General features: G+C 43.0%; 1 protein-coding gene across 1 annotated transcript in view; it reads right to left on the bottom strand.

The window, feature by feature from the left end:
- Window positions 1-4075: 4075 nt before the first annotated feature.
- The window catches only part of LOC112070821 (integrin alpha-9-like), a gene marked incomplete at its 3' end in the record, with an annotated part of 129522 nt that continues 112646 nt past the window's right edge, over window positions 4076-20951 (bottom strand). Inside the window, exons 8-10 of the mRNA XM_070439142.1 lie at window positions 9251-9403; window positions 5109-5185; window positions 4076-4223 (exon numbers count right to left, since the gene is read on the bottom strand). Of these exons, the coding sequence (XP_070295243.1) occupies window positions 4076-4223; window positions 5109-5185; window positions 9251-9403 (378 nt within the window). The remainder of the gene's footprint in view (window positions 4224-5108; window positions 5186-9250; window positions 9404-20951) is intronic.

The raw sequence follows: 20951 nt of genomic DNA, 5'->3' as shown, positions 1-20951 counted from the left end.
TCTTTCTCTCCAAAACTCTTGAACGTGCCGTCCTTGGCCAGCTCTCCTGCTATCTCTCTCAGAATGACCTTCTGATCCAAATCAGTCAGGTTTCAAGACTAGTCATTCAACTGAGACTGCTCTTCTCTGTGTCACGGAGGCGCTCCGCACTGCTAAAGCTAACTCTCTCTCCTCTGCTCTCATCCTTCTAGACCTATCGGCTGCCTTTGATACTGTGAACCATCAGATCCTCCTCTCCACCCTCTCCGAGCTGGGCATCTCCGGCGCGGCCCACGCTTGGATTGCGTCCTACCTGACAGGTCGCTCCTACCAGGTGGCGTGGCGAGAATCTGTCTCCGCACCACGTGCTCTCACAACTGGTGTCCCCAGGGCTCTGTTCTAGGCCCTCTCCTATTCTCGCTATACACCAAGTCACTTGGCTCTGTCATATCCTCACATGGCCTCTCCTATCATTGCTATGCAGACGCACACCAATTAATCTTCTCCTTTCCCCCTCTGATAACCAGGTGGCGAATCGCATCTCTGCATGTCTGGCAGACATATCAGTGTGGATGACGGATCACCACCTCAAGCTGAACCTCGGCAAGACGGAGCTGCTCTTCTCCCGGGAAGGACTGCCCGTTCCATGATCTCGCCATCACGGTTGACACAACTCCATTGTGTCCTCCTCCCAGAGCGCTAAGAACCTTGGCGTGATCCTGGACAACACCCTGTCGTTCTCAACTCACATCAAGGCGGTGACCCGTTCCTGTAGGTTCATGCTCTACAACATTCGCAGAGTACGACCCTGCCTCACACAGGAAGCGGCGCAGGTCCTAATCCAGGCACTTGTCATCTCCCGTCTGGATTATTGCAACTCGCTGTTGGCTGGGCTCCCTGCCTGTGCCATTAAACCCTACAACTCATCCAGAACGCCGCAGCCCGTCTGGTGTTCAACCTTCCCAAGTTCTCTCACGTCACCCCGCTCCTCCGCTCTCTCCACTGGCTTCCAGTTGAAGCTCGCATCCGCTACAAGACCATGGTGCTTGCCTACGGAGCTGTGAGGGGAACGGCACCTCCGTACCTTCAGGCTCTGATCAGGCCTCTCACCAAACAAGGGCACTGCGTTCATCCACCCTGGCCTGCTCGCCTCCTACCTCTGAGGAAGTACAGTTCCCGCTCAGCCCAGTCAAAACTGTTCGCTGCTCTGGCACCCCAATGGTGGAAACAAACTCCCTCACGACGCCAGGTCAGCGGAGTCAATCACCACCTTCCGGAGACACCTGAAACCCCACCTCTTTAAGGAATACCTAGGATAAAGTAATCCTCCTAACCCCACCCCTCCCCCTTTAAAAGAGTTAGATGTACTATTGTAAAGTGGTTGTTCCACTGGATTTCATAAGGTGAATGCACCAATTTGTAAGTCGCTCTGGATAAGAGCGTCTGCTAAATGACTTAAATGTAAATGTAAACAGCATCAACATCAATTCCAGTAGATAGACGAAGAGCTAGTACGCTTAACTGAAAGGATACTGTTAATTTACAGTATTCTAAAATGAACTAAAAGTATATAGTATGTAGTAAACACTCATTAATCTCCGCCCCTTTTTTCAATTTTCTTCTAAAATGACATACCCAAATCGAACTGCCTGTAGCTCAGGCCCTGAAGCAAGGATATGCATATTCTTGACACCATTTGAAAGGAAAACACTTTAAAGTTTGTGGAAATGTGAAATTAATGTAGGAGAATATAACACAATAGATCTGGTAAAAGATAATACAAAGAAAAAAACAACCTTTCTTTTGTATGTTTTTTGTACCATCATCTTTGAAATGCAAGAGAAAGGCCATAATGTATTATTTGAGCCCAGGTGCAATTTAGATTTTGGCCAATAGATGGCAGCAGTGCACGTACAAAGTTTTAGACTGATCCAATGAATGTCTGTTCAAATTTTGGGTCAAGATTGCACAAATTTGCCTAATTTGTTTATTAACAACTTTTCATGTTCAAAATGTTGAAACAATAGCATGGTATTCTTTCACTGTAATAGCTAATGTGAATTGGACAGTGCAGTTAGATTAACAATCATTTAAGCTTTCTGCCAACATCAGATATGTCTATGTCCGTGGAAATGTTCTTCTAACTTACAACGTCATGCTTATCGCATTAGCCTACATTAGCTCAACCGTCCCATGGATGGGACACCGATCCCGAAGAAGTTTAAGAAGCTGCTAGGTTGAGAGAATTTTTGTTTAAGAAGCTGATAGGTAGAGGGATCAGCGGGACCAGGAAGTCACAGACAGGAAGGGAACAATATTAAAAAAGAGGACACAGGAGTCTCTCACAGCCAGACCTGCGTTCAAATATTATTTGAAATATTTAAAATACTTTGCCTGGAGTGCCAGGTGGGTGGGGTTTGCACTTTCTGGACTGTTCCATTGGAGCCATTGCAACAGGCAAGCTCAATCAAGTAAAGCCAATAAACATTATATATTATAAAGTATTTGAGATAAATTCAAATAGTATTTAAACCCAGGTCTGCAGGAGTCTCACACCCAGCAACAGCCTTAGTCTGATGACTGTAGGAAACATAAGCTGTGTTCGAATACCCATATTAGCATACTGTATACTACACACTTAAACAGATTACCTCAACCTATTAGCTTTCCAGACAAAGAAAGAGTCTCTTACAGGAGGTAAACCAATACTAAACCTGAAGTTAATAGTTCATTCAATTAGCCAGGTGAAACGAAAACCCTTAAAATATTATTTTTGCAATATTTAGGTCAAATAAAGGTCAAAACTGATGAATTGACGAATGCTCAACACCGGTTGAATATGGCCGGTGTCAGTAAACATTGGCAAAAAAACGTAATTCAATTGTTGCCAGCAGCACAGTTACAGTCAACAATGCTCTGGATAACCAGCTCTGCTAGGGCGAGTAAAATGGTCAGAGTGAGGTGTTCTCTCATTTGTGTCTGGAAGAAGCTAGCAAGCTAGACAACGGCAGCCAACCAGCTTGGGTGATTGACTGTCGTTGTAAGGTCAGAATACTTGAATCAACCCTAATCCAGCCAGAGTGTCCAGTTTGCGCTCTCAGCGCTCCGAGAGCGAAACGCTACACCCAGAGTGCAGTCTAAGGGCACTCCGGCACTCCAAATTGAATTTAAGAACACACCCAAAGTTGTATAATGTCTAGCTAGTAATTTGTTATGCTAACAAGCAGGCAAGAGGTTGCATAACAGCATCAACTTCCGGTAGACAGGTGAAGCACTAGGACGCTCAGCTGATAGGATACCGTTTGTTTACAATATACTAAAATCAACGAATAGTATATAGTATGTAGCATATACTCATTAAGTATGTAGCATACGTTATGTTAGTATGGGTATTCGAACACAGCTATAGCCTCAGCAAATGGTGTTGTTGAAATATAGCCTCAGCGAATGGTGTTGTTGAAACATAGCCTCAGCGAATGGTCTTGTTGAAACATAGCCTCAGCGAATGGTCTTGTTGAAACATAGCCTCAGCGAATGGTCTTGTTGAAACAGCCTCAGCGAATGGTGTTGTTGAAACAGCCTCAGCGAATGGTGTTGTTGAAACAGCCTCAGCGAATGGTGTTGTTGAAACAGCCTCAGCGAATGGTTTTTTGAAACAGCCTCAGCGAATGGTGTTGTTGAAACAGCCTCAGCGAATGGTGTTGTTGAAACAGCCTCAGCGAATGGTGTTGTTGAAACATAGCCTCAGCGAATGGTGTTGTTGAAACAGCCTCAGCGAATGGTGTTGTTGAAACATAGCCTCAGTGAATGGTGTTGTTGAAACATAGCCTCCATTTCCTACAGTAACCATTGATCAACTGTTAATTCAACTTTCCCAAAACGTATTTATTTCAAAACATCACCGCAACAACCCCTAACCAAAGAAACACTAGACATGAGTCCTAAAATGTAAACAACCGACATTTCAACATGTAAACAAACATGCACAACAATAGTCATGAAGAGACAACAGCAGAATGAAAAGACAGAACAACCAATCAATGAAACCTTTCACACAACAGCCCCCATGTACAACAACAATAGAACGACAACCAACCTTCTGCCAGTAGTTGATATAGAAGACATCTCTGGAGAAGTTGAAGTAGATGTTGGTGTCGTAGGCATCGTCCCCTGCGTTGGACAGGGTCACGTTCAGAGAGACGTTCCTCACTCCTCCTAGGGCCAGATGGGACCGCACGTGGAGCCTAGACGCAGGAATGGAATAATTACTTTTATTTGATAGGGACAGAATCAGTTAAAAGATTGTGAGACGTTCCATACATTCCTCACGCTTGCCAAGACTAGAGGGGGACGGATATGGAGCCTGGTAGAGAATATTATGGTCATTCAGAAGAAGCTTTCTTTCTTTTCTAAAGGTATTACTCTCAGTTATAAGTTATTATGAGAACTACAATGGAGTTATATGAGAGATTTTCACTCCACACACAAGCAAAAGACACGAGTAATATATACTAGTAGTAATACCACTGAATCACTGAATTACAACAGCTATTGGTTTCCAAAAGTCCACACTGCCAATGATTCATACAACAAGAGGAAAAGGACCTCCCTCACTAAATATGGAGAAAGCATGGATGGCTTCCAATGACAACGAGAGCCAATGAGCACGCATCATAGTTCCACTGACCACACCCACACCTCAGTGTGTACAGCATGACCTCAGTCTCCTTTCATAGCAGAGTGGTGAGCAGAGGCCAGAAGAGAACACGTGCTGGCACACACAATCTACAACTAAACTTGTGGGGACACAAGTTTAACCCCTATCCTAACCCGTACCCTAACCTTAACCCGAAAACCTAACCTTAACCCTAAATCTAACCCTAGCTCCTAACCCTAATTCTAACCATAACCCTAAACCCCGTAGAAATAGCATTTGACTTTGTGGGGACCAACAAAATGTCCCCAGTTGATCAAATTTTTGTTCATTTAGTATTCTTGTGGCTGACTTCTGGTCCTGACAAGTATAGTTAAACACGTCCAAAACATACACACGAATAGATATGATATAAACCAAGTGAGTGGTCAAACAGAGAAACAGACAGTGTGTGTGTGTGAGTGTGTTCTTTTACCCAGAAAGCAGCAGTTTCCCATGGAGTCTCAGGTCAGCAGCACAGTCATCAGACAGGCAGTTCCTCTCAAACCATGTCTAGAAGAGGAAACGAAAGGTAATCGAAAAATAACAAAATTGATCAATCTTCCAAATTCCACTCAAGGAAAGAAAACACGGTGGTAACACCAGGTGGTAACCGAAACCACCTCATAACGATAATCTGAGGTTATTTCTTTGAGGTCATTTCTAGGCATTCCTCTGCTAACACAGAGGAAGAAGAGACTTTGCTTTCAGGTACCAGTGTTAGAGGGTCAATTCCTAAAATATTTATAAAACTTAAAGGAAATTGATCGGAACTAAATATACTGTATGTATCAGTCCCTGATTCTAAATAATTTACTTTCAACTCTGATTGACTCTCGGTAGAGAGTACTGCCGGAATTCGGGGGTAAATCAGACCAGGACTTGAACCTGGATCCAGCGACTGTCAACCACACACCTTAGCCGTTACACGAAAACTCTTAGCATGGTCGCAAGGTGTTGTCACTATAGTATGTTGTGTGAGAAGATTTCAACCTACATATAGGCGACACAACAGCTGTAGCCTGTGACCTCATTCAACCTAAATATAGGCAAAACAACAGCTGTAGCCTGTTACCTCATTCAACCTAGATATACAGTTGAAGTCGGAAGTTTACATACACTTAAGTTGGAGTCATTGAAACTAGTTTTTCAACCATTCCACAAATTTCTTGTTAACAAACTATAGTCTTGGCAAGTCGGTTAGGACATCTACTTTGTGCCTGACACAAGTTATTTTTCCAACAATTGTTAACAGACAGATAACTTATAATTCACTGTATCACAATTCCAGTGGGTCAGAAGTTTACATACACTAAGTTGACTGTGCCTTTAAACAGCTTGGAAACATCCAGAAAATGTTTGAGTCAATTGGAGATGTACCTGTGGATGTAATTCAAGGCCTACCTTCAAACTCAGTGCCTCTTTGCTTGACATCATGGGAAAATCAAAAGAAATCAGCCAAGACCTCAGAAAATAAATTGTAGACATCCACAAGTCTGGTTCATCCTTGGGAGCAATTTCCAAACGCCTGAAGGTACCACGTTCATCTGTACAAACAATAGTACGCAAGTATAAACACCATGGGATCACGCAGCCATCATACCGCTCAGGAAGGAGACGCGTTCTGTCTCCTAGAGATGAATGTACTTTGGTGTGCAGCGTGCAAATCAATCCCAGAACAACAGCAAAGGACCTTGTGAAGATGCTGGAGGAAACAGGTACAATATTATCTATATCCACAGTAAAACAAGTCCTATATCGACATAACCTGAAAGGCCGCTCAGCAAGGAAGAAGCCACTGCTACAAAACTGCCATAAAAAAAGCCAGACTACGTTTTGCAACTGCACATGGGGACCATGATCAAACTTTTTGGAGAAATGTCCTCTGGTCTGATGAAACAAAAATTGAACTGTTTGGCCATAATGACCATCGTTACGTTTGGAGGAAAAAGGGGGACGCTTGCAAGCCGAAGAACACCATCCCAACCGTGAAGCACGGGGTCAGCAACATGTTGTGGGGGTGCTTTGCTGCAGGAGGGACTGGTGCACTTCACAACATAGATGGCATCATGAGGCAGGAAAATTATGTGGATATATTGAAGCAACATTTCAAGACATCAGTCAGGAAGTTAAAGCTTGGTCGCAAATGGGTCTTCCAAATGAACAATGACCCCAAGCATACTTCCAAAGTTGTGGCAAAATGGCTTAAGGACAACAAAGTCAAGGTAGTGGAGTCGCCATCACAAAGCCCTGACCTCAATCCCATAGAAAATTTGGCATACAAACCTGACTCAGTTACACCAGCTCTGTCAGAAGGAATGGGCCAAAATTCACCCAACTTATTTTGGGAAGCTTGTGGAAGGCTACCTGAAACGTTTGACCCAAGTTAAACAATTTAAAGGAAATCCTACCCAATACTAATTGAGTGTATGTAAACTTCTGACCCACTGGGAATGTGATGAAAGAAATACAAGCTCAAATAAATCATTCTCTCTACTAATTTTCTGACATTTCACATTCTTAAAATAAATTTGGGATCCTAACTGACCTAAAACAGGGAATTTTTACTTGGATTAAATGTCAGGAATTGTGAAAACTGAGTTGAAATGTATTTGGCTAAGGTGTATGTAAACTTCCGACTTGGACTGTAGGTAGCACAACAGCTGTAGCCTGTTACCTCATTCAACCTAGATAATAGGCAACAACAGTCCTGCCTGTTACCTCATTCAACTTAGATATATGCACACAACAGCTGTTAGCCTGGTACCTCATTCAACCTTAGTAATAGCAACACAACAGCTGTAGCCCAGTACCTCATTCACCTTATAATATGCAACAAACAGCTGTAGCCTGTTACCTCATTCAACCTAGATAATAGCAACACAACACGCTGTAGCCTTGTTACCTCATTCAACCTAGACTAATATGCAACACAACAGCTGTATGCCTGCTTACCTCATTCAACCTAGATAAATAGGCACACAACAGCTGTAGCCTGTTACCTCATTCACCTAGATAATAGCAAACAACAGCTGTAGCCTAGTACATCACATCAACCTATATAATAGGCAACACAAACAGCGTATTCCAGTTACCTCATTCAACCTAGATATATGCACACAACAGCTGTAGCCTGTTACCTCATTCAACCTAGAAATAATAGGCAACAACAGCTGTAGCCTGTACCTCATTCAACCTAGATAATAGGCAACACAACAGCTGTAGCCTTTACCTCATTCAACCTGATAATAGGCAACACAAACAGCGTAGCCTTTACCTCATTCAACCTAGATAATATGCAAACACAACAGCCTGAGCCTGTTACCTCATTCAACCTAGAAATAGGCAACAACAGCTGTAGCCTGTTACCTCATTCAACCTAGATAATAGGCAACACAACAGCTGTAGCCTTTACCTCATTCAACTAGATAATAGGCAACAACAGCTGTAGCCTGTTACTTTTACCTAGTAATAGCACACAACAGCTGTAGCCTGTTACCTCATTCAACCTAGATAATAGCACACAACAGCTGTAGCCCTGTTACCTCATTCACCTAGATAATAGGCACACAACAGCTGTAGCCTGTTACCTCATTCAACCTAGATAATAGCAACACAACAGCTGGTTAGCCTGTTACCTCATTCAACCTAGATAATAGGCAACACAACAGCTGTAGCCTGTTACCTCATTCAACCTAGATAATAGGCACACAACAGCTGTAGCCTGTTACCTCATTCAAACCTAGATATAGCAACAACACACTGTAGCCTGTTACCTCATTCAACCTAGATAATAGGCAACACAACAGCTGTAGCCTGTTACCTCATTCAACCTAGATAATAGGCAACACCAGACCTGTAGCCTGTTACCTCATTCAACCTATAATAGCACACAAGGCTGAGCCTGTGTAATAGGGTGGGAGCCTTGTACCTCATTCAACCTAGATAATAGGCAACACAACAGCTGTAGCCTGTTTACCTCATTCAACCTAGATAATAGGCAACAACAGCTGTAGCCTGGTTACCTCATTCAACTAGATAATAGGCAAACCACAAAGCTTTTCCCTGTACCTCCATTCAACCTAGATAATAGCAACCAACAGCTGTATTCTGTTACCTCATTCAACCTAGATAATAGGCAAACACAACAGCTGTAGCCTTTACTCATTCCAACCTAGAATAGGCAACACAACAGCGTAGCCTGTTACCTCATTCAACCTAGATAATAGGCAACACAACAAGCTGTAGCCTGTACCTCATTCAACCTATAATAGCAACACAAACAGCTGTACGCCTGTTACCTCATTCAACCTGATAATAGGCAACACAACGCTGTAGCCTGTTACCTCATTCAACCTAGATAATAGGCAAACACAACACTGTAGCCTGTTACCTCAGTCAACCTAGGATAATAGCAAACAACACCTGTAGCCTGTTACCTCATTCATCCTAGATAATAGGCAACACAACAGCTGTAGCCTGTTACCTCATTCAACCTAGATAATAGGCAACACAACAGCTGTAGCCTGTTACCTCATTCAACCTAGAAAATAGGCAACAACAGCTGTAGCCTGTTACCTCATTCTTTGCTGCCATCTTGTCTCCTTTCCTCCAGCGCAGTACAGGTGTAAGAGCAGGCAGGTCTTTGTCCAGGTGACCGTTCACCACATGCTTCCCCAGGGTGTAGGCCACCTCAAAGGTGATGGCTGTGAATATGTCTTTCACGTCCTTCTGTAGAGACACAAAGAGAAACCAAATGGCAGTTCAAGCACAGTGTAATTTCGTGATCCAGAACCAAATCTTGAATGCTCAGTTTGTTATGAGAAAGAGCCAGTGGACAAGACGACCTAAAGCGAGACCGATTCAATACCAAGTATGCACCTCACTATATATAACAAAATATATGTATACAATACCATTCAAAAGTTTATGGTCACTTAGAAATGTCCTTGTTTTTTAAAGAAAATCACATTTTTTGTCCATTAAAATAACATCAAATTGATCAGAAATACATTGTTAATGTTGTAAATGACTATTATAGCTGGAAACGGCAGATTTTTTATGGAATATCTACATAGGTGTACAGAGGCCCATTAACAGCAACCATCACTCCTGTGTTCCAATGGCACATTGTGTTAGCTAATCCAAGTTTATAATTTTAAAAGGCTAACTGATCATTAGAAAACCCTTTTGCAATTATGTTAGCACAGTTGAAAACTGCTGTTCTGATTAAAGAAGCAATAAAACTCGCCTTCTTTAGACTAGTTGAGTATCTGGAGCATCAGCGTTTGTGGGTTCGATTACAGGCTCAAAATGGCTAGAAACAAAGAACGTTCTTCTGAAACTCGTCAGTCTATTCGTCAGTCTATTCTTCAGGTGCTTCTACACCTGCATTGCTTGCTGTTTGGGGTTTTAGGCTGGGTTTCTGTACAGCACTTTGAGATATCAGCTGATGTACAAAGGGCTATATAAATAAATCTGATTTGATTTGATTTGTTCTGAGAAATGAAGGCTATTCCATGCGAGAAACTGCCAAGAAACTGAAGATCTCATACAGCGCTGTGTACTACTCCCTTCTTAGAACAGGGCAAACTGGCCCTAACCAGAATAGAAAGAGGAGTGGGATGCCCCTGTGCGCAACTGAGCAAGAGGACAAGTACATTAGAGGGTCTAGTTTGAGAAACAGAAGCTTCACAAGTACTCAACTGGCAGCTTCAAGAAAAGGTTAAGACGGGCAAAAGAACACAGACACTGGACAGAGGAACTCTGCCTAGAAGGCCAGTATCCCGGAGTTGCGTCTTCACTGTTGACGTTGAGACTGGTGTTATGCAGGTACTATTTAATGAAGCTGCCAGTTGAGGACTTGTATTCACAATTAATTTTATTTTAAATGTAATACATATGGCGTGAAATTGACACCATAGGTTTGGGATGAGTTGGAGCGCAGAGTGAAGGAAAAGCAGCCAACAAGTGCTCAGCATATGTGGGAACTCCTTCAAGACTGTTGGAAAAGCATTCCAGATGAAGCTGGTTAAGAGATGCCAAGAGTGTGCAAAGCTGTCATCAAGGCAAGGGTGGCTAACTATGAAGAACTCAAATACAAAATACAACTGCTCAAAAAATAAAGGGAACACTTAAACAACAAATGTAACTCCAAGTCAATCACACTTTCTATGAAATCAAACTGTCCACTTAGGAAGCAACACTGATTGACAATACATTTCACATGCTGTTGTGCAAATGGAATAGACAAAAGGTGGAAATTATAGGCAATTAGCAAGACACCCCAAAAAAAAAGGAGTGGATTCTGCAGGTGGTGACCACAGAACAACTTCTCAGTTCCTATGCTTCCTGCTGATGTTTTTGGTCACTTTTTGAATGCTGACGGTGCTCTCACTCTAGTGGTAGCATGAGACGGAGTCTACAACCCACACAAGGTGTCAGGTAGTGCAGTTCATCCAGGATGGCACATCAATGCGAGCTGTGGCAAAAAGGTTTGCTGTGTCTGCTTCAGCGTAGTGTCCAGAGCATGGAGGCGCTACCCAGGAGACAGGCCAGTACATCAGGAGACGTGGAGGAGGCCGTAGGAGGGCAAGACCAACCCAGCAGCAGGATCCACCGCTACTCTTCTCGCCCTCTTTGTGCAAGGAGGGTGCACTGCCAGAGCCCTGCAAATATGACTCCAGCAGGCCACAAATGTGCATGTGTCAGCAATATCGTGTCCTCACCAAAGGGTCTGAGGATCTCATCTCGGTACCTAATGGCAAGTCAGGCTACCTCTGGCGAGCACATGGAGGCCTGTGCGGCGCCAACCAAAAGATATGCCACTCCCACACCACGAACTGACCGCACCGCCAAACGCGGTCATGCTGAGAGGATGTTTGCAGGCAGCAGAACGTTCTCCACGGCGTCCCCAGACTCTGTCACGTCTGTCACATGTGCTCAGTGTGAACCTCGCTTTCATCTGTGTAAGAGCCAACAGGGCGCCAGTGGCGAATTTGCCAATCTTGGTGTTCTTGCTGGCAATGCCAAACGTCCTGCACGGTGCTGGGCTGTAAGCACAACCCCACCTGTGGACGTCGGACCCTCATACCACCCTCATGGAGTCTGTTTCTGACCGTTTGAGCAGACACATGCACATTTGTGGCCTGCTGGAGGTCATTTTGCAGGGCTCTTGGCAGTGGCACCTTTGCACAAAGGCGGAGTAGCGGTCCTGCTGCTGGGTTTGCCCTTCACTCGGCCTCCTCCACGTCTCCTGATGTACTGGCTGTCTCCTGGTAGCGCCTCCATGCTCTGGACACTACGCTGACAGACACAGCAAACCTTTTTGCCACAGCTCGCATTGATGTGCCATCCTGGATGAACTGCACTACCTGAGCCACTTGTGTGGGTTCGTAGACTCCGTCTCATGCCACACTAGAGTGAGAGCACCGCCAGCATTCAAAAGTGACCAAAACATCAGCCAGGAAGCATAGGAACTGGAAGTTGTCTGTGGTCACCACCTGCAGAATCACTCCTTTTTTGGGGGTGTCTTGCTAATTGCCTATAATTTCCACCTTTTGTCTATTCCATTTTGCAAACACAGCATGTGAACATGTCATTGTCAATCAGTGTTGCTTCCTAAGTGGACAGTTTGATTTCACAGAAGTGTGATTGACTTGGAGTTACATTGTGTTGTTTAAGTGTTCCCTTTATTTTTTTGAGCAGTGTATATATACAAATATATGTTTGTTTAACACTTTTTTGGTTACTACATGATTCTATGTGTTATTTAATAGTTTTGATGTCTTCACTATTATTATACAATGTAGTACAAATAAAGAAAAACCCTGGAATGAGCAGGTGTGTCCAAACTTTTGACAGGCACTGAATATATCCGAAGAATGAAATAAAACAAAACTGTTTGACATAGAAACACCACATTTATCTGTTTAATTTTTTTTTTATTAATGATGAAATAATGAAAAATATTAATAACATTCCACCCATGAGGCCAAAGAGGGCGCTTTTGTTCCTTGACTGCAGGAAAGGGTTGTTTCAAATGATCATTATCTGGTGAGTGGAAATGTGTTTTTTGTGATAATAATGCATTTTTGCTCAATCTGATTGGGTGGGCAGGACCTGGCTCCCCAGTGGGTGGGCCTGTGTCCACCAGGCAAACTCATGCCTACACCCCTAACGCAAACAGCACATGACTGAATTGCACATCACAAATAGCCTACTAACCAAGACTTCAAACTACATTTTTTCAATACCTTGTTTGCATACCCATTGTTGCCTTAGTTAGCATTTACTGGTAGATATCATCAGTTGAAACGTCTTTCCTACCTAACGGCCACCGGCGTCATTCTGTGAGCTGATCCATGCCAAAACCAGTTGAGAGCTGCATACTCTTCCTGCCTGCAGACGATATTCTGCCGAAACTAGGCTATGTGTGCTGCGCGCATATTCATATATTGCACGTGCTTTGCGATTTTGTAGTCCACTTTGTGCATCATTTCACTATTGTACTACATAAATCGTATATCTCTACTACACTACTTTGATACGCATCAGTGGGGATTAAGAAGTGAGATTACAGTTGCTGTCCTTTGAGCATCACGAACCTGTCACACACTAAAGTCCTAGGTCCAAATGGTTCGCCACTGCGCACACATTTCTAGAATAGATATAAATACTGTTAAGATATTAATGTTTCGAGTAAAGAGTGTATATATTTGGCCTGGCGAATCAGTTTTATGTGCTCGTTAAATGAAAGCTGATAATTAGGAGTTTTTTACTCCGCTGGGCTCGGGAAGAAATTACGAGTCCTTCCTGTCCGAGTCAAGACCGAGTACAAATGTATCTGACACGAGACCGAGACACTCAAAATGCTGAGTACTACAACCCTGGAAAGAGCCCTATTATGTTATCAGATAAAGTCCTCTCTAGGTGCTATCAATCTGAACCTAACTGGTTCTAAAACAGTGCCACCCAAGCTTCAGAAGTGGATCTGAGCTTCAGAAGACCATGCCAACCCCATCTTTACTGGCTCTGATATGTTCTCCACTCATTGTCCTTTCAGCTCAACGCAGCTCGGTTTGGATTGGCTCAGTAGCGTGAAGAGGGTAAATTGAATACATATACTAAACAACTGGCATTGCATTGGCATGTACTGTACTCTTTCCTTTCCAATGTGAGACCATACGACCTGAGAGAACCATAGAGAAAGTGTTTATTTTGGCACGGGACTTGGAAACAACGAAAAGCTCTGAATATAATCAACCCCCACGTCCTCATTACAGAATACTGTTGAAAAAAGCACATGGGAAAATCACATCTTTATGTCTTTCTCTCTTTTCTTTAATCTTTCCTGTCCATTAAACTTTACTCACTCAACCTTTAAAGAGCTAGAGACTCTGATGGTGAGGGGTTTGGTTCCATGTTGCTGTCTGGTACCACTGACCGACCGGAGTGTCGCTCTTTACCCAAACTAGTGTCTGCCAGCTTGGAATCAAACCCCTCATGAGGGCTTCACGGTCTTTTCTTCTCTGGTGGTCTCTTTCTCTCCCTCTCTCTTTCCCAGTGGTTGTGCTCTCTCTCTCTCTCTCTATTTTTTTAATGGTTTCATTTTCCACCAATCCACCGATTTTCCATCAATCCACCCATCTCCTTCCTCTTTCAGGCCATATAGGAGGCCTGAAGTTCTGTCTGGTTGGATTAACACATCAGCCCACACACACTTAAACACTCACACATTTAAACACTCACACACTGACATCCTCTGTGAAGACGCGGGTGTCTGCTACCTAGCAAAGTGAGAGAGTTATGGCAGGAAAGAGGAAAAGTGTGGATGGAGCCGGACATGAATCTCCAGAAACAGACCCGGTTACAGGGCTTCTTCCTCCATTGGGAGGGATAAAATACTGCAGCCCGCCCCTATGATCATCAAGACCCAAATTAGAAACTTGACTAAAAGTTTTATTGAATTATCCTCTTAGTACTATAGCTTACTTTGTCAAGTTTTTGGTAACGCACAGGTAAAAATACCAACATATGCAGTCTTCTAAATGCTTTATCTGCTTTACTGTTGGTCATTGAATAAGTTATGAAGTCATTGTACTGTATGATTGAAGTAGTTTTTTGTGAAATGTCACATTAAGCACAAGACAAATATAACTGAATATCATTTGATGGGTTTGGTTCCCAAACTTCCCGTTTACAAAACAGTGACAAGGCTCAGTACCATGGACGGACTATAGAAAGATAATTTCATGTCAGCCGTGTTAAGCATGCCCAATGAGTGCACTGTCCAACTGCCTTGGTCAGAGGGACTTTTCCTGCTCTAGTCATTCTATTTCCATGAGATGAGCACTGCTGACTGTTGACCCCTGACCTACCATCCATCATTAAACTGTCTCAGAGACAGAGGCTGTGAAATCATGGGAGATGGAGACAGAGGCTGTGTCTCAAATGACACCCTATTCCTTATAGTGCACTACTTTTGACCAGAGCCCTATTGAACCCTATTGAGCCCTAGCCAAGAGTAGTGCACTATATAGGGAATAGGGTGACATTTGGGACAGCCACTGCCCGGTCCCAGGGAAGATACAGAACAATGCGTGGCTGGACACTGAGAATGAGCAGCAAAACTCTCATTATATCCCCCTTTATGTTAGGAAACAGTGGAGGTCATTGGTAAGCCCTGCTTGGCCCAAGCTTTTATTAGGCAGTTATTAATGTTCCCTATACCACCCCAAGCCCTGCCTCCCAAGCCCCAGTCTCACCCCCAGCCCTACTTCTAGGCTCCTACCTCACCCGACCACCTCACCAGACTACCACAGCCCTTCATCCCCAGCTCCTCCAACCCTAGTCCACTACTCCAGCCCCAGCCCACCCCCACACCTCACCCAAGCTCCTACCCCAGCTCCTGCCCACCCCTCCCAGGCTCCTACCGCAGCCCCAGCCCACCCCACACACCCCTCCCAGGCTTCTACCCCATCACAGCACTGCTGTTAACTCCTGTATTTATAGAACATAGGAGTTCCTGAGCTCCAACTGAGACAGAGGCTGACTGGGTGTTAATGGCCTGGTGCTTTTAATTATGTGAATGGAATGGACCCACACAACAACTGGTCCTTACATACAGTTACCTGGCACGCATGCATGCACGAGCACACGCAACACCCGCACAACACACACACACGAGTAACAAACACCGGTCACAGCGTCACACTCACAAATGAGAGACAACATGGCAGCAGATGACTCTACAGTCAAAGGCTGTCATTCTATGAACCAACGCTCGCCTCAGGGACGCTTTGTTTCATTCAAATGTGCCTTTTCACATTGGACGGAACACAAGCATGCCTAAGATGGCGTGGGAGAGGATGGCTGCCGTTTCATGGGCTCTTAATCAACCATGCCATTTTGACAAGGGGCGGCGGTCTATGCATATTTGTAAACAACAGCTGGTGCACGATATCTAAGGAAGTCTCAAGGTTTTGCCCGCCTGAGGTAGAGTATCTCATGATAAGCTGTAGACCACACTATCTACCTAGAGAGTTTTCATCTGTATTTTTCGTAGCTGTCTACATACCACCACAGACCGATGCTGGCACTAAGAGCGCACTCAATGAGCTGTATACCACCATAAGCAAACAGGAAAACGCTAATCCTAAGGCGGTGTTCCTAGTGGCCGTGGACTTTAATGCAGGGAAAATTTAAATCCGTTTTCCCTCATTTCTACCAGCATGTTAAATGTGCAACCAGAGGGGAAAAAAACTCTCGACCACCTTTATTCCAAACACAGAGAAGCGTACAAAGCTGTCCCTCGCCCTCCATTTGGCAAGTATGACCATAATTCTATCCTCCTGATTCCTGCTTACAAGCAAAAATGAAAGCAGGAAGCACCAGTGACTCGGTCAATAAACAAGTGGTCAGATGAAGCAGATGTTAAGCTACAGGACTGTTTAACTAGCACAGACTGGAATATGTTCCGGGATTCTTACGATGCCATTGAGGAGTACACCACATCAGTCACTGGCTTCATCAATAAGTGCATCGATGACGTCGTCCCCACAGTAACTGTACGTACATACCCCAACCAGAAGCCATGGATTACAGGCAACATCCACACTGAGCTAAAGGGTAGAGCTGCCGCTTTCAAGCAGCGGACTATAACCCGGAAGCTTATAAGAAATCCCGCTATGCCCTCCGATGAACCATCAAACAGGCAAAGCATCAATACAGGACGAAGATAGAGTCATACTGCGCCGACGCTCGTTAGATGCGGCAGGGCTTGCAAACTATTACAGAATACAAAGGGATGCACAGCCGCGAGCTGCCCAGTGACACAAGCCTACCAGACGAGCTAAATTACATCTATGCTCGCTTCGAGGCAAGTAACAATGAAACATGCATGAGAGCACCAGCTGTTCCGGACAACTGTGTGATCACACTCTCCGCAGCCGATGTGAGTAAGACCTTTAAACAGGTCAACATTCACAAGGCCGCAGGGTCAGATGGATTACCAGGACGTGTACTCCAAGCATGCGCTGACCAACTGGCAAGTGTCTAAACTGACATTTTCAACCTCTCCCTGTCTGAGTCTGTAATACCAACATGTTTCAAGCAGATCACTATAGTCCCTGTGCCCAAGAACACTAAGGTAACCTGCCTAAAAAACTACCGACCAGGAGTACTCACGTCTGTAGTCATGAAGTGCTTTGAAAGGCTGGTCATGGCTCACATCAACACCATTATCCCAGAAACCATAGACCCAAACTAATTTGCATTCTGCCCCAATAGATCCACAGATGACGCAATCTCTATTGCACTCCACACTGCCCAGTCACACCTGGACAAAAGGAACACCTATGTGAGAATCATATTCATTGACTACAACTCAGCGTTCAACACCATAGTGCCCTCAAACCTCATCAATAAGCTAAGGACCCTGGGACTAAACACCTCCCTCTGCAACTGAATCCTGGACTTCCTGATGGGCCGCCCCCAGGTGGGAAGTGTAGGTAACAACAGGGGTGCGTGCTCAGTCCTCTCCTGTACTCCCTGTTCACTCATGAATGCACGGCCAGGCACAACTCCAACACAATCATCAAGTCTGCCAATGACACAACAGTGGTAGGCCTGATCACCGACAACAATGAGACAGCCTATAGGGAGATCAGTGACCTGGCCGTGTGGTGCCAGGACAACAATCTCTCCCTCAATGTGATCAAGACAAAAGGAGATGATTGTGGACTATAGGAAAAGGAGGACCGAGCACGCCCCCATTCTCATCGACGGGGCAGTAGTGGAGCAGGTTGAGAGCTTCAAGTTCCTTGGTGTCCACATCACCAACAAACTAACATGGTCCAAGCACACCAACACAGTCGTGAAGAGGGCACAACAAAACCTATTCCCCCTCAGGAGACTGAAAAGGCAACTGCTCGGCCTCTGACCGCAAGGCACTACAGAGGGTAGTACATACTGCCCAGTACATCACTGGGGCCAAGGGAGAGTGACAGCCCGAGAGAGAGAATGTGAGAGAGCGGGAGAGAGCAAGCGCAAGAGAGAGCGCGATATTGAGCGCAAGAGAGAGACAACTGGGAAAGAGAGAGGGAGAGAAAGAAAGAGCAGCGGTTAGAGAGACCTCCGGAAAAGAAGGGATAATAGTGTGGCAGTGGTGGAGGATGAGGAGGAGGAGATGTTACTCTTCTCACAATGGCTCTACTTCTAACCTACAAGTGAAGCAGGTTTTTATCATGACATCTCAATACTTTTACATTAATTGTTACCATTCAACATCAGCCACTGAACATTTCTTTGTTGGAAAGTGAGTATTTTTTTAATGTTCCGCAGTTATCTTGAGCATAGATCCTCACTCTACACTTCTACTTCAGTAGACTGAGGAGAGGATCGTCTACTCTGGTGTTGGAAGAAGAAACGCACTCCAGGTTTACGCACCAACTTGAACCCCATAATAAATCAAGGACGGGTTCTCGTTCCTGATGCATGGCTCATGTTTTCACCAAACACATCACACCGACTGATGGACAGAGGATTTTACACTGGATAGATGCCATACCAACACACACACACACACACACAAATGTATCTGACTGGTAAATCCAGCGCTGATCCTTATAGCTGTTAGGTTTTAATGTACCACATGACATTTATCTTTATAGCTGTTAGGTTTTAATGTACCACATGACATTTATCTTTATAGCTGTTTAGTATTAATGTACCACATACATTTATCTTTATAGGTGTTGGGTTTTAATGACCCACATGACATTTATCTTTATAGCTGTTAGGTTTTAATGTACCACATGACATTTATCTTTATAGCTGTTAGGTTTTAATGTACCACATGACATTTATCTTTATAGCTGTTAGGTTTTAATTTACCACATGACATTTATCTTTATAGGTGTTGGGTTTAATGTACCACATGACATTTATCTTATAGCTGTTAGGTTTTAATGTACCTACATGACATTTATCTTTATAGCTGTTAGGTTTAAATGTACCACATGACATTTATCTTTATAGGTGTTAGGTTTTAATGTACCACATGACATTTATCTTTATAGCTGGTTAGGTTTAATGTACCACATGACATTTATCTTTATAGCTGGTAGGTTTTAATGTACCACATGACATTTATCTTATAGCTGGTAGGTTTAATGTACCACATGACGTTTACTTTATAGCTGTTAGGTAATGTACCCACATGACGTTTATCTTTAAGCTGTTAGTTTTAATGTACCACATGACATTTATCTTATAGCGGTAGGTTTTAATGTACCACATGAGCATTTATCTTTATAGCTGGTAGGTTTTAATGTACCACATGACATTATTTTTATAGGTGTGGTTTTAATGTACCACATGACATTTATCTTTATAGCTGTTAGGTTTTAATGTACCTACATGACATTTATCTTTATAGCTGTTAGGTTTTAATGTACCACATGACATTTATCTTTATAGCTGTTAGGTTTTAATGTACCACATGACATTTATCTTATAGGTGTTGGTTTTAATGTACCACATGACATTTATCTTTATAGCTGTTAGGTTTAATGTACCTACATGACATTATCTTTATAGCTGTTAGGTTTTAATGTACCACATGACATTTATCTTTATAGGTGTTAGGTTTTAATGTACCACACATGACGTTTATCTTTATAGCTGTTTAGGTTTTAATGTACCACATGACATTTATCTTATAGCTGTTAGGTTTTAATGTACCACATGACATTTATCTTTATAGCTGTTAGGTTTTAATGTACCACATGACGTTTATCTTTATAGCTGTTAGGTTTTAATGTACCACATGACGTTTATCTTTATACTGGTAGGTTTTAATGTACCACATGACATTTATCTTTTATAGCTGGTAGGTTTTAATGTACCACATGACATTTATCTTTATAGCTGTTAGGTTAATGTCCACATGACATGTATCTTTATAGCTGTTAGGTTTTAATGTACCACATGACATTAATCTTTATAGCTGTTAGGTTTTAATGTACCACATGACATTATCTTTATAGCTGTTAGGTTTTAATGTACCTACATGACATTTATCTTTATAGCTGTTAGGTTTAATGTACCACACTACATTTATCTTTATAGCTGTTAGGTTTTAATGTACCACATGACATTTATCTTTTATAGCTGTTAGGTTTAATGTACCACATGACATTTATCTTTATAGCTGTTAGGTTTTAATGTACCACATGACATTTATCTTTTAGGTGTTGGGTTTTAATGTACCACATGACATTTATTTATAGCTGTTAGGTTTTAATGTACCACATGACATTATTCTTTATAGCTGTTAGGTTTTAATGTACCACATGACATTTATCTTTATAGCTGTTAGGTTTTAATGTACCACATGAGCATTATCTTTATAGCTGTTAGGTTTTAATGTACCACATGACATTTATCTTTATAGCTGTTAGGTTTTAATATACCACATGACGTTATCTTTATAGTGTTGGGTTTTAATGTACCACATTACATTTATTCTTATAGCTGGTAGGTTTTAATATACCACATGACATTTATCTTTATAGCTGTTAGGTTTTAATGTACCACATGACATTTATCTTTATAGGTGTTGGGTTTAATGTACCACATGACATTTATCTTTATAGCTGTTAGGTTTTAATGTACCACATGACATTTATCTTTATAAGCTGTTAGTTTTAATGTACCACATGACATTATTTCTATAGCTGTTAGGTTTTAATGTACCACATGACGTTATCTTATAGCT

Source organism: Salvelinus sp. IW2-2015, unplaced genomic scaffold, assembly GCF_002910315.2.
Source record: "Salvelinus sp. IW2-2015 unplaced genomic scaffold, ASM291031v2 Un_scaffold1433, whole genome shotgun sequence".
NCBI classification, from domain to species: Eukaryota; Metazoa; Chordata; class Actinopteri; order Salmoniformes; family Salmonidae; genus Salvelinus; species Salvelinus sp. IW2-2015.
This window is presented reverse-complemented; position numbering and strand designations above follow the sequence as displayed.